General features: G+C 43.5%; 1 protein-coding gene across 1 annotated transcript in view; it reads left to right on the top strand.

Moving 5' to 3' along the window:
* Positions 1 to 8,490: 8,490 nt before the first annotated feature.
* Positions 8,491 to 13,665, top strand: part of LOC122379094 (aspartate aminotransferase-like) — a 250,586-nt gene continuing 245,411 nt past the window's right edge. Inside the window, exon 1 of the mRNA XM_043361024.1 lies at positions 8,491 to 8,691. Coding sequence (XP_043216959.1) covers positions 8,494 to 8,691 — 198 coding nt within the window. The 5' untranslated portion in view covers positions 8,491 to 8,493. The remainder of the gene's footprint in view (positions 8,692 to 13,665) is intronic.

The following is a 13,665-nucleotide window of genomic DNA, read 5'->3' on the forward strand; positions in this document are numbered from 1 at the left end:
TGTGGCCTGCTGGCCCTTTTATTTCCACGATAGAATCTACCAATTATTGAAAAAGCCTCGGATAAAAAAGCAAGAAAAGTATGTCAAGTTAAATAATTGCGACGGTCCTAGAAAAACCAGAAAAATATCAAAAAGCCTGTCCGTCTCGCTTCCCTCACTTCATAACAAAACCACGCAGCAAAACATGCGAAAGAGTCCTTAGCAACGCCTTAGCAACGCATTTGTCTGAAGTGCGCAATATGTGTCACATCTGGAAAATTTAGTAGCTACTTGATTATTCAACTAGAGTTGGACTATATAAGCTAGGCTTTTATATAAAAAATAAGTGTTTGCTTATCGAATTTATAGCAACTGGTTGCCTAACTTCGAAATAATAATTTATTACAGAAAAGGCTTGTTTGCGACATATTTGTAAAGAAGCAACGGAAATAGCTTTGACTCGTACGCTATTCTAGTAGGTACATTTTTGGTAGAAAACTTCGTCCAACCTTATGTTTTAGGGCCTTGGACTCGCCCTACCCCGACCGTAGCGCGCTGGAGATCTTAAATAGACACACTGTACATACATCGCATCACCATTATCAGTATAGCTATTTGGCATATCAATTGGGTTTGACCAGGTGGGCATCATCGGGGTTCTGAGACAATGGATTACGCAATCGGCAGTAACGTTGACAATGTATAATATTTTCATGAAAAATGTGCTTAGCCGTAAGTAAAACGTTAGTAACGATAGATCCAGTGGCGAAGCTCTGTTAAAATCTCAACTATGTTAAGCTGTAGGTAGGGGTCCTTTTCGAGCATCTTAAATGGTGCATTTTTGTGTGTTTCGTATTTTATGCCAAACTTCTTTCAAAACTTTTCGAAACTTTCAAAAAGGTTATTTAGGTCATTCACTGTTCAATTCCACATCAGCCTAAGCAAAAATGACGAAAAAATATCAAACGGTTTTCATTTTACATCGATTTTACTAAACCACTACTTATTGTCTCAAATAGCCCTGTGGCGCGCTAGCGCCAGTAATTTAGCTGCGGCGTGCCCTCCGGCCAGCCTGCCTGCATATTTACGTCTGGACAACGAGTTGCGTTGGAGAGGCCGGAAATAGTGGCGATTTCAGGACCGCAAGAATGGACCGTCATTGGAATGATTCTTTTTTAAACCGTGCACTGTTTTCGGCCGGAATTTAATAGTTACTACAAAATATTTTGTAATTACGTTTCCACCAAGAATGAATGCCATCAGGGCTAAATTTTCAATATTATTGCATTTTGTCAAGAAGCATATAGTGCTGTGATATTGCAGTTTTAGCGCGTTTGTTACAAAATATGAAGCGAATAAGCGTCAGTGTAATTCATCATCAACAGTGCCAGAAGTTAACTTGAGGGAAAGCTATGCTAATTGCTCTTGTCCATCCACTAAAATTTATTAAATTTTTTGCTTTGTGTATTCCAAAAGGAGAGGGAACTATTTCATTTGTGCCTTCATGTCAGAATTGAAGGTGGATCATTAAATTTTCAACGCAGTTTACAAACAAGCATTTGGTCTTTCTCGTTTATAAGCAGTGGCTAAGAAAAGGTTGATCAATCCTGAAGTTCAGTCATCTGTCATCGTACCTCAACTTCGCAGCAAGATCCCCCAAGGACAGAGGATATATTGTATACATGTCCTGTAAATCAAAACAAACAAGCATTTGGTCTTTCTCGTATATAAGCAGTGGCTAAGAAAAGGTTGATCAATCCTGAAGTTCAGTCATCATACCTCAACTTGGCAGCAAGATCCCCCAAAGACGGAGGATATATTGTAAACCTGTCATGTTAATCAAAACATTTTTGTGCCTGCAAAGGCTTAAGTTATCTGTGGTGTCTTCGGAGTTAGGCTATATGGCCGTTTTTGTTGTATGTTTATGTGGAGATTGAATATAACTGTGACCCTGTGCTTGTTTGTATACTTACGGTCAAACAGGGAACAGCACATTCACATAACATACTCACCTAGCACCTAACTCATAGCTGTACCCTGCAGGCAGGCATCGGTAGGATTGTGATTGCAGGATTGCAAAATCCTGATTGCATTCCTTTTTGGTGGATTGCACCTGGATTTGAAATCCATTCAAAAAAACAGGATTTGATTGCGGATTGGATTGCATCATATTTCCAATTTTTGCAATCCAATCCGGATTGTGTTTGATAAGTGCTTTGAAATGGTTTGTTGCGATTGAAAATTATGAGATCGGCTTCATCGGCTTAATGTACTTTGCTATCAAGGGCTTTACATCGAAACTTGAAATAATTTAAACGCTTTTAATTTAAACGCTCAAAATAATATACGCTGATGAACTACATAGGAAGGGCAAAATTACGTATTTGAGGGCGAGTTTTAAAAATATAAAACACTGGTTGGGTAGAGGTTTAAATGTAAGGGTGTTTGACGCAAAAAATATTTCCCATAAAATACCTGTGCCTTAGATAGGAATTACTCGCAAGACTAGGTACTAGAAATGGGTGATTTGGGGATGGAGGCACGGCCATATGCCCCCCTCCCTCCCTACACTGAAAACACTTTGGAAGAACGTTTAGAACGTACAGGGGTATTTAGACCCCTGTGGGGTAAAATGTTATGCCACCGTTTTTCAGAACCTCCATGGTTCTTCACGTAGACGGCTTTGCATTCTCATCAAAAGAATCCACACGATTCTTCCATAGACTTTTATGAGGTTTAGGGTTTATAATAAGAGCGTTCTTAGCACCTAGATAAGAACCCAAAGGGGTCTGTGAAGAGGTCCCTGAGGTTTATGGGGAAACCACCCTGTGTTCTGAATATCGGTTGTAGAACCCTTTCAGTTCTATTGCAATACCGCAAAATCCCCGTTCATTCGTCTATTGAACCTCCCATGCATGGCTATCGACCTGCGGCCTGCGCCCTCACATCTGCTGCGCAAACACAGCATTTGATACACCTTAAAATGTATTACCTTCCTCTTTACTCTGAGCAATCAGCCTGCAAGTCTCCAGTCAGGAACAACCAGCCCGCAACCAGCCCATGCGATCAGCCCGCAACCAGCCCGCATTCAGCCTGCGATCAGCCCGCAATCAGCCCGCAGTAACGCTTTCCCCTCGGCCGTGTCACTTGCCTTACACATCCAAGCCAAAGAACTCCAAACATGCCAAACATGCCTTTCGGGCATGTTTAATTATTCAGGTTGATTCCTTCACGCTCATGGTTGCTTTCTGTACAAATATGAACACATTTTTAGCTTAAGCAAGTGGATGTTTTCCCAAATACAGTATGCGCTATCGCCCATGTCAGCAGCCGGGTGGCGATATCGCATTCTCCCAAATCACATACAGTTTCTCCTTCCACCACCAGCTTCAAGCCAGCGTTTTCGACGATGTCGACGTCTCCGCGCGCCAGGACGCTCTCCTCAGACTCCAGGGCCTCAATCAGAGCGGAGATGGCCTCGTCCCCTAGAATGAAGAGTCGGGCGGATGCGTTATTCAACAGTCAGGGAGTAAAGAAACTAAGATTGGCTTCAGATACCATGAGCCTACTCCAAAAATATAATAATGCACTTAACATATAAAGTGCAGCAAGATAAAATATTGCTCTAATCAGTAAGAGCATATGTTTATTAAAATCAGCCAAATTTATACCTAAATCAATTGACCCCGAAATGGCAAGCTGATTCTATTCCTGATTTATCTTCATTTGGAAGATTTGTCTAAATACCACATGCATACTTTAAGCTATAGGACATTTATACGACATTTATACTTACTGCATTGATTGGTCTTGCATATGAATTTTCTTTATCCAATGTATTCATCCATGCATTTGAAGAGCGTTGTGATATTGCTTATCATTGTCAATCACAAGTAATATAGATAATACACAACACTTGACAAGCCAAAAATTAACCTTATTTCTGTTCTTCAATATTCGATTACTTGCCATTCACCCAATCTTGCACCAGCCGCTCGTCACCGCACAAAGCGTGATCCAACGCGATCGAAAAATGGCGATCGCTTCCGGTGGACGCTAGAACGTGGTACCGCGGGCGCGGTCTTGATGAAAGCCATTACACTGATCAAACCACAACCCCTTCTTCTTAAACCCGATGCTAGTTCGTGCAAGACCTTCAAAGGGTCTATCTTTCGCGCGCTTTGTGTGACGTAATATCACGTGACTACGAGAGAACGAAGAAGAACCGGTGTTGGTCGAGTTGAAGTCCCCTGGGGCCGCTAAGACTGCACGCGAAGAAGCAGCACGTGTCTTCGGTCTATGTGAAACACTGTGTGTGTTCTTCATGAACCAGACGTTCTGCTTCGCCTCTAAGCCAGTTTACCCTAATACCCAAAAAACCTAAGTGTGGAATATTTTAAGATGCTTTTGCATTACGTTCTTTCAACTTGTTTTCAGTGTAGACTAGGTACTAGAAATGGGTGATTTGGGGATGGAGGCACGGCCATATGCCACCCTCCCTCCCCCAGATCCACTAGTGCACATAATGATACAACAGGATTGCAAAAAAGGATTGCGGATTTGATCACAATCCAAGTGAAAAAAGGGGATTGCGGGTAGGAATGCAATCTACTTCGGCACAAGGAATGTGGATTGGGAATGCAATCCTTTCAAAAAGGATTTTCCCGATGCCTGCCTGCAGGATCTGTACTTGTTCATGTCTCGAGCATTAACAAAGCACTAAAGTAGCTTAGTAATCATTTCCCACATTTTCTGAGCATCTAACATGACATACAGCAGTGCAGAGCAGCTTCAGAGAAGAAACACTTTAAATGCACAGACTCACACCAGCCACCCAATGAGCCAGTTCCTCAGTTGACTGTTTCCCTGGACACAGCTTGGCAATGTGAGCTAACTTTTGGCAAGTTGAAGGTTAGCAGGTAAGATTGAGTTAGGGTGAGTACCTACCTATAACTGGGTGCTACTGCCATGCAGGTCTTGGGTAGGCTGCAAATATGTGTGATGATTGAGGTTAGGTCAGCTGTCAGGTTAGTCAGGTTCAGGTATGCTCATTGCTCAGGTCACATTTTTATGGACATTTGGCAAATTAAAAAACTAACAACCTGATCTAAGCTAACCCGACTAAACAATACATACACAACTACTGAGTACTGACTATAGGAACTGAGCAGCTAACTACTTGTGCCTACATCTCATACCATGTCAAAGTAGAGTTCCTTGGTGGAAGATTACCCTCAGTACTTTTTATCCCAGCCCTGTGAAGAAAACTAATACTTCTAAGCTCTGAGTCACTGCTGGCCATCCACAGGAAGAAACGCCGAGACTGAGAGCTTTGCCATTGTATATTGGACCAATAATGACTATCACGAATGACTATGAACACATAATATGATCACATCGTTGCATGGATTGTCACATTGACAATTTTACTACAATCCTTTTTTCAAGAAATACAGTGATGATGATTAACATCATAATCAACATAAAGTGGATTTAGTGATCCAAGCTTTCTCCTCCAGTAGCAATGGAATGATCGCATGTTTTATTTGCCAGACACTGAGTACCTGATGCACATTTCTGCATAGCATCTAAGCATAGTAAAACTGCCCAAGTCCATTCATTCTAGATTTTAACTTGATAGTTAGCACTAATTTATTTTGCTGTTGTAAGTTATAATTCAATATTCATACCACCAGTATAACGCCTTTTGGGGCGACTAACGGAGCGAGCGAGAGGGTGGGCCTTGCACGTGCGAAATTGCGAGGGGGTACCTCCAACTGACTTGTGCACGGCACCCTACTAACTGGTCTCTAGCGATGTGCCAAATTTGGGCACAATCGGCCCAGCCGTTCTCGAGATCTGGAAGCGGCACCCTGCACGTGCGCACGTGCAAAATGGGTCCCAACTGACTTGTGCACGGCACCCTACTAACCGGTCCCTAACCGTGTACCAAATTTGAGCGCAATCGGTCCAGCCGTTCTCGAGATCTGGAAACGACCCCTGCACGTGCGCACGTGCAGCAGCACCCCAACTCTGGCACATGTATATGCAGTGCCTAGTGGGTGCCTACCTACATGCCAACTTTCAGCGCAATCGGCCAAGTAGTTACCGAGATATTGCAACAATTACAAAAGTGACACCTCTTCGTTTTGCACGTGGCACGTGCATAAGGGGTCACCCACATGCATCGGGAATAGTCCAATACTTGGTAGAAGGAATGAAGCTACCCTACAAAAATTACCGCGTGTAAATCGGTCAAGTGGTTGCTGAGATATAAGCCTCGCAAAAGCGTGACCACGGCCGGCCGGCCGGCCGGCCGCTCATACTCAGAAATTTCCGTTAATCTAAGGAAAGACTACGCTCGCTTCGCTCGCTCCGTAAATACATCAATATGCGCTCATCAGTCAACATTTTCTGGCATGATCCTGCTCAGCGTGCTCTTCAGTATTGCTCCAAGGTCTGCAATATTATAGCTTGTTTTTGGACAATAAGCTCTTTTAATTTTACTTTTTCTTGCTGATATATGAGCCCGATCAACTTGCGTTTATCAACCAAAATTTCTTGACTCGTTCAACTTGATATTGATATTGCTCAGTAGTCAGGACCTCTGTCAGCCTCCTGGATACTTCAGATTGTTTTCAGTCAACATGCTTCTTAAATATGATATAAGTCAATCTTAAGGGATTCAAAACATCCAACAAAACGACGTACAAGAGCAAGAAAACCACCAGATAAACTAAAAAATGGCCTTGGAACAGAGCCAAGTGGTGCTCCATTTGTTTGTTTACAATGATTGTAGTGCTGATGTATTTTTAGGACTCTGAATGTCGGCTTATAAAAAATGAAATGTTTTACAAAAGTTGTAAGGCAAGTAATATTTATCTGAAAGAACTAAAATATTCAAAAGCCAAACACTATGAAATACATGAATCGGAACGAAAAAGTAACCCGAAAATCCAGCCTAATCACCGGCTCCTAAAACTGCAACACAATCAGCACTTTTCCCCGCAACTCGTTGTCCAGACGTAAATATGCAGCCTGCCTTTGCGCCGCCGATCGCAGCCGCGCGCCATGTTTACAATTTTATCAAGAACGTTTGTTTTCCTCTTTTATGCTATTGTAAATTCGTTATTATCGTCACTTCTGTCTTATAGTTTTCAACCGTATTTAATATCTGTCCTTGTTTTAATTTGTTGTAATTTCTAGATTGACTTTTCGCCGTTTCCATATGCTCGATTTGTTTTTGATTATGTAAAAAAGTGTTTTAATTTTTGGCTGTGTAGTTCCGCCCCCGTTGACTTCCTGTTCGTTTTGATCTCTATGGCTTTTGGCACGTGCTCTCAGTTCAAATATAAATTTAGTATCCGTACGCAGAGTGTCAGAGAGGCTGAGTATTTCGACGAGTTCCTAGTTTTATTTCTCACAGTTTAACCCATATCTAACCATAGTTCCACTGTTTATTTCGTTCTTTCATTGTGGGTAATTTCCTTTCCTCCGAACACGCCCCTGTTTACCCTGAGACCCACAGCCCCATTGTCTCAAATAGCCCCTTTACGGTATTTCTATTCATTAATTCCTCTATTAAAGCCATTTTTGTGTTTATGTCCGTCTACTACTGTGTTTATATTTATAAGCATGGTAGCTATCACACGTCGACAGCTGGTCAGCCAGCTGACTGAACTGAATCCAGTTGTTACCAAGGCCGGGCCGGGCCGGGCACAATCCAGGCCGGCCACAACGACAACATGCTGTCGTTGACAATCTCAAAGTTGGGTCTTCGTCAAAGTAGGCAATGCCTTAGGAGAGATTACAGGCAATAGTAAAATATTTTTAGGTTAAGTGGTTGTGTATCTGGCTTCACGCCGAAGGCCTGAAGTGGCCTGATGCATAACCAATAAATAATACCAACTACCAACTACCATAATAATACTATACTATACTACCTACTACCAACTACTACTACTATACTACCAACTACCATAATAATACCAACTACCATAATACCAACATAACCAACTGAAAATATTTGATTTACTATTGCCTGCAATCTATTCCTGCAAGTAACTATTTCTTTATTCCCGGTAGGCAAAAATCAGTAGGTTAGGTTTAGTTAGATTAGGTTGGGTTTCTTTATGCTCGGTAGGCAAAAATCAGTAGGTTAGTTTAGGTTAGATTGGGTTAGGTTAGGTTAGGTGAGGTCAGGTTAAGTTGGATTTGTCTTTCCGGCTAGAGACGTTAGTCCCCAAAGCCGCTGCCCTGGATCCGTCCCTTCTATGACGTCAGCCAAGAAGCCGCGTTATTGGTCGGGATGCTCGTGAAATACACTTCGGGAATACGCCATCGGGAGGGAGAGGCGGGGAGAGTCGCCTTAGGCGCCGTTACCTCACTGCGTTGGCTGATTGACATTGAGCACATGGCCGCGCCGGTGTCTGGCGGCTGTTTGTTCTCGGCCGTGCCGGGCTCGTGTTGCGGAGTGGAGACGGGGGCGTGGCGCCGCTGGGTGCGTCACAATCGATGGCCACTGAGGGCGAGCTGCGCGCCGCCAGAGCCGTGGCTGCAGTTGTCAGCGCACGAGGCGCTGGCTGGGCGGCGACAGCAGTCGAGCGACCACCGATGGCTGACCACGCGGAAACCGCTGGCTGGGACCAGACGTTGGTTATCGACGGCTGGCGAAACTCCCGGGGAGCCTCCAACCTGGCCTTCAACGAGCAGGTGAGCGGCACGCTACATGGCCACTGACGGTCACTGACGGTCAGAGACGGCCATATACGGTATAGGTAAACAGCCATCACTGACGGTAAGTGTATGCACGTCTGCAATTTTCCACAGCCTATTCGCCCAGCGGCACAGTGGGGATTTTTTCCGATCTAGCACGTATGTATGTATGTATGTATTGCTTATCTTTGGAGAAACCACACAGGCACTTACACTCCAGCGTCAAGCACAATCAAAGTAAGTTAAAATATGAAGCGAGCAGATCATTGTAAGAGGTCACACAGCCACACTGACATACCTATCGGGATCATTTGGACGCCAAACAACTGCGTATGCTTCGCCTGAACTTGGCCGCCCTCGACTGCCTCACATCCGGTGGCAGGCGGTTCCAAGTCGCAATGGCTCGGTGAGGGAACGACATTTTTGTGCACTGCAGACGACACCTAGGGATTTGTAGCATAGTATCATCAGCGGTGGAGCGCGTCGGTCTCAGCGATACCTGTGACCGAGTCTCAACGAGTGCCCTCAGCTGCCGAGATGCGTCCCTCTGCCGCATTACATGATAGATTCGCTGCACATCGCGCAGATCGATCATCGCGTCGAACGTAGGCCAGCCTAGCTCCAATCGGGCTTCCGTGACGCGGTCAAATTTACGGAGCCCTGTGACAGTTCTGACTGCGAAATTTAACACCTTCTCGATCCGTTTCCTGAGAGTCTTTGATTTGGGGGCCCAAACAGGAAGACAGTACATGAGTGTGGGGAACACCAGCGCCTGAATCAACATTTTGGTTGTCTCCCGAGGTAAATTCAATTTCCGAATAGAAACAATAGCACCACTACACTTCTTTGCCACTGAGCTAACCTGTTTTTCCCAGTTTATTCCTAGAGGAAACGTCTTTATTTTAAAGACGTTTCCTCTAGGAAACGTCTTAAAGACGTTTCCTAGAGGAAACGTCTTTATACGTCTTTATTCCTAGAGGGCAAACCAATGGTAGTGGTGACTGGTGTAGTCAGATTGTGCTCAGATGTTTGCTGTTGTGTTCTGGCGAGAGTGCTATCCCTAAATGTACGGTAGGGTGCTTGAAAAAAACAAATTTTCATGATGGAGCGGGAGCATTCTATTTTTTTTTTTCGGGTTACTTTTAATATGAATGTTAACTGTGTGTGATTCGATGTTTTTCACCTTCATTTACCACTGCCTCAAGACACATCCCGATGCACAATGGGACCGGAGCGAAAATTAGCGCGACATCGGTACTTTTTCGTATTTCGTGCCCGCTTTTCACATGAAAAGGATGGTAGAATCATAAAAATGGTGATCGGTGTACATTCTAAGCAATTTCTGATTAATTTAATTAAGTAATCATTAATTAATTCATTAATTAATTGATTAATTAATCGGTTGACCTGCCCTGACCTCGACTCCGCTCGGTCACGTGATAAGACGGCAGCACCTGTCAGGCCAGGTCATGACGGCACCGGAAATTCCGATAAGCAAATAATGTAGCCACCAAAGCCGTGAAGATGGGAATCTGATGGCCTACATGACTATGTAACAAATTTATTACGGGTCAGAAAAGTGTATCAGAAACTCCGATAGAAGGTACGGATATGTCCGGACAAAACTTTAATATAGTTGGTAGTTTTTGTTCGATTCCTGAGGTTCTGTTACTCGCGGCTCCCGGCCGCGGCGACCTGGAGTAAAAAAATGCCCCTCATTTTCGCTGCCGCAGGCTGACGCAGCTAAATTATACATTTTCTGAAAGGCAATTGATTGGTAAACACCATATTGATAAAAGAACAGCGGGACCTAGCGGGACTTTTTATATCGGCATTCCAGAATATCTATAACAGTAAAATTAACTCACAATTTTTAAAGCACCAAAAAAATTTAACATTTGAAGCGTATTTATATATCCCGCTATGAGTTTTTTTTTTCTTCCATCGTGTAGCCCATGGTCTAAACTATCAGGTTAGACGTCGAAAATATTGATAAAGCCGTCTAATAGATATATTTTTTACCTACATTAGCTGCTATTTTTCTCCGTACGAAAACGGGTCTACGATGCTTGGCACAAAACTTTGTATTTGGGCTGATGTGGCGCGGACGCTGTACACTATGGACGAAAAATATTTGCAGATTCGTGGTCCATGGACATTTCTGAACTACGTGACACAGTTTAACTCAATTTGGGAAAGGTCGCCAAATCCACCAATGTCGCGCTAATTTCGGCCGCGGTCCTATCGTGCGATGGGGTGTGATTTCCCATCGACTCGTTAACGGCATTGCCAGTATCGTTTACCACAGCCGGCTAGGAATCTCAAATACGATCGTGTACTGCCGGTAAAACGCTGATGATGCTGCAGTTGTGATTGCCAATCAATGCCACGCGAATTGCAATAATGGTACTATGTCAGTAACATGTCAAGAACATGGTAAAGTTCGAGATAAATTTAAATTCTGCCGGTGCTGTTATGATACCGTCTACCGACAAAACTGTAGCGAATCGTTCTTACATGTTCCTTTAAATTAGGAGTCGGCAACCTTTTTTGGGTGCGGGCCGGATGTGAGATTAGAAGCAGCCGGCGGGCCGGAGCATAGTATGGTTCCAATGTGCTTCTATGACAAGCAAATTTTGAAGAAAAAATATGACAGAGTTAAAAATGAGTTTTTAGTTGGGACAGCTTACATGTTTTGCCTTTTGCCATTTAGGATGAAACGTAGGGGAGGATGGGGAAGAAACCCAGAGGTTTGTAATGTCAGATAATATTCGAAAATGACGCCCGGAAAGCAAAAAATTGGAGTTTCAACGGAAGCCGACATCATTTTTCTCCACAAAATATCACACTTTTGTGCTTAAAATATGATAACTTTTTTTTGCTAGCAATCATTTTCCTGAAGAAGCGAAAGGGGGCATCTTACACCAGAGGGTGGGAAAGACGCCCCTGGCGCTGAGGAAGATGCCCCCTGCACTATAAGTGACATACTAGGTGGTGCTACTACTACTAGGTGATATACTAAGTGTTCATACTAGTAAATGGGCACGCGAATTGCCTGAACGAATAAGTAGTTCCTTCGAGTCTGCCACATTGCTCCAACAGACGGTAAATAACTTTTGAAAATACCCATCTCAAATTTTAGTGTTTTCTGAACCAAAATTTTGCGAGGAATCCGATGGTGTGTTCCCCGAAATTTGAAAAATTCCATTTTTGAGATAGCACCTATTTTTTGAAAAATAAATATTCGTCAGGCATACAAAAAACACGTCAGTCAAATAAATTGAAAATATACCTAATGAGTTAATTTTTGTAACAACACTAAAATGTGTCGAACATGAATTAGAGATATATTTTAGCTGAGATAATACTATATCTGCGCATACATGTACGTACATAAACTAGTACATTAACCCTCGCCGGCCGAGAAGGGGTGGGGCGGATGCCGCCTCATAGGGTTTTTCGCGATAGCTCAAAAGACGCTGAGGGTAGACAGCTGAAACTTGGCATACCTAATATTTTATTCAAGCTGGATCTTTTGACACCAACTGCGTTTTCAGGTCAGGTCAGGTCACTGACCTATGACGTCATAAATGAACCTATGCGCGGTCCTCAGAAGCTGCAACTTTGCAACGCCCTCAGTGCCACAGGAACTTTCACAGGAAGATGAAAGTTACAGGACGTAGTATCCTCTAGAGGTCTCACAAATTGCATATTTGGGATTTTTCCCAAATGTCACATGAGGTCAGTTCGGTCACGTGACCTCACCATAATAAGTCAATGGGGGGGAAATATGAAAACTGTTATTTTGGCGCCGGAAATTGTCTTAAACTGTCCCAAGCACATGAAATCGTGGTTTCATGCACTCTTTGTAAGGTCCGATCATGAAACCACGATTTCATGTGCTTGGGATAGTTTTAGATCATTTCCGGCGCCAAAATAACAGTCTCAATATTTCCCCCATGGACTTATAATGGTGAGGTCACGTGACCGACCTGACCTCATGAGACATTTAGGTTAAATCCGAGATATACAATTTGTGAGACCTCAGAAGGATACTACGTCCTGTAACTTTCATCTTCCTGTGAAAGTTCCTCTGGCCTGAGGGCGTTGTTAAGTTGCATCTGTTGCAACATCTGAGGACCTCGCAGAGGTTTATTTATGACGTCATAGGTCAGTGACCTGACCTGACCTGAAAACGCAGTTGAGGTCAAAAGATCCAGTTTGAATAAAAGATTAGGTATGCCAAGTTTCAGCTGTCTACCGCCTAGGCGAGTTTTAAGCTATCGCGAAAAGCCCTATGAGGCGGCACCCGCCCCACCCCTTCTCGGCCGACGAGGGTTAATGTACTAGTTCATGTACAATGTACATGTGTGCGCAGATATAGTATCATCTCAGCTAAAATATATCTTTAATTCATGTTCGACACATTCTAGTGTTGTTACAAAAATTAACTCATTATATTTTCAATTTATTTGACTATTATGCCTGACGAATATTTATTTTTCAAAAAATAGGTGTTATCTCCAAAATGGAAATTTTTTCAGATCTCGGGGACCACACTATCGGATTCCTCGTAAAATTTTGGTCCAGAAAACACTAAAATTGGAGATGGGTATTTTCAAAAGTTATTTACCGTCTTTTGGGGCAATGTGTGCAGTAGACACTTAAACGCTACCGCCTACCATAAGGGCCCTCAAAAGTCGTCGTGAGGGGCTTCAGCGGTCATCGTGAGGGCCATCATAGTCCAGCGCGGCCAAACAAGCTTCCGTGGTGGCGTTCAAAGACCGTTGTGGGGCCCTTATAGATCTTTATGAGGCTTGAGGGCCCTCAAGACCATCGTGGGGAGTGGGGACATCAGATACCAGCATGGCTCGAAGAGCCAGAGTGGGAGCCTCCAAAGGATGCTGTGAGGGGTCTCGCAACCATTAATCGGGCCCACAGAGGCCGTTTTTTTTTATTGATTGATTGACG

The sequence above is a fragment of the Amphibalanus amphitrite genome, unplaced genomic scaffold (genome assembly GCF_019059575.1).
Source record: "Amphibalanus amphitrite isolate SeventyFive unplaced genomic scaffold, NRLGWU_Aamphi_draft 000071F_arrow, whole genome shotgun sequence".
NCBI classification, from domain to species: domain Eukaryota; kingdom Metazoa; phylum Arthropoda; class Thecostraca; order Balanomorpha; family Balanidae; genus Amphibalanus; species Amphibalanus amphitrite.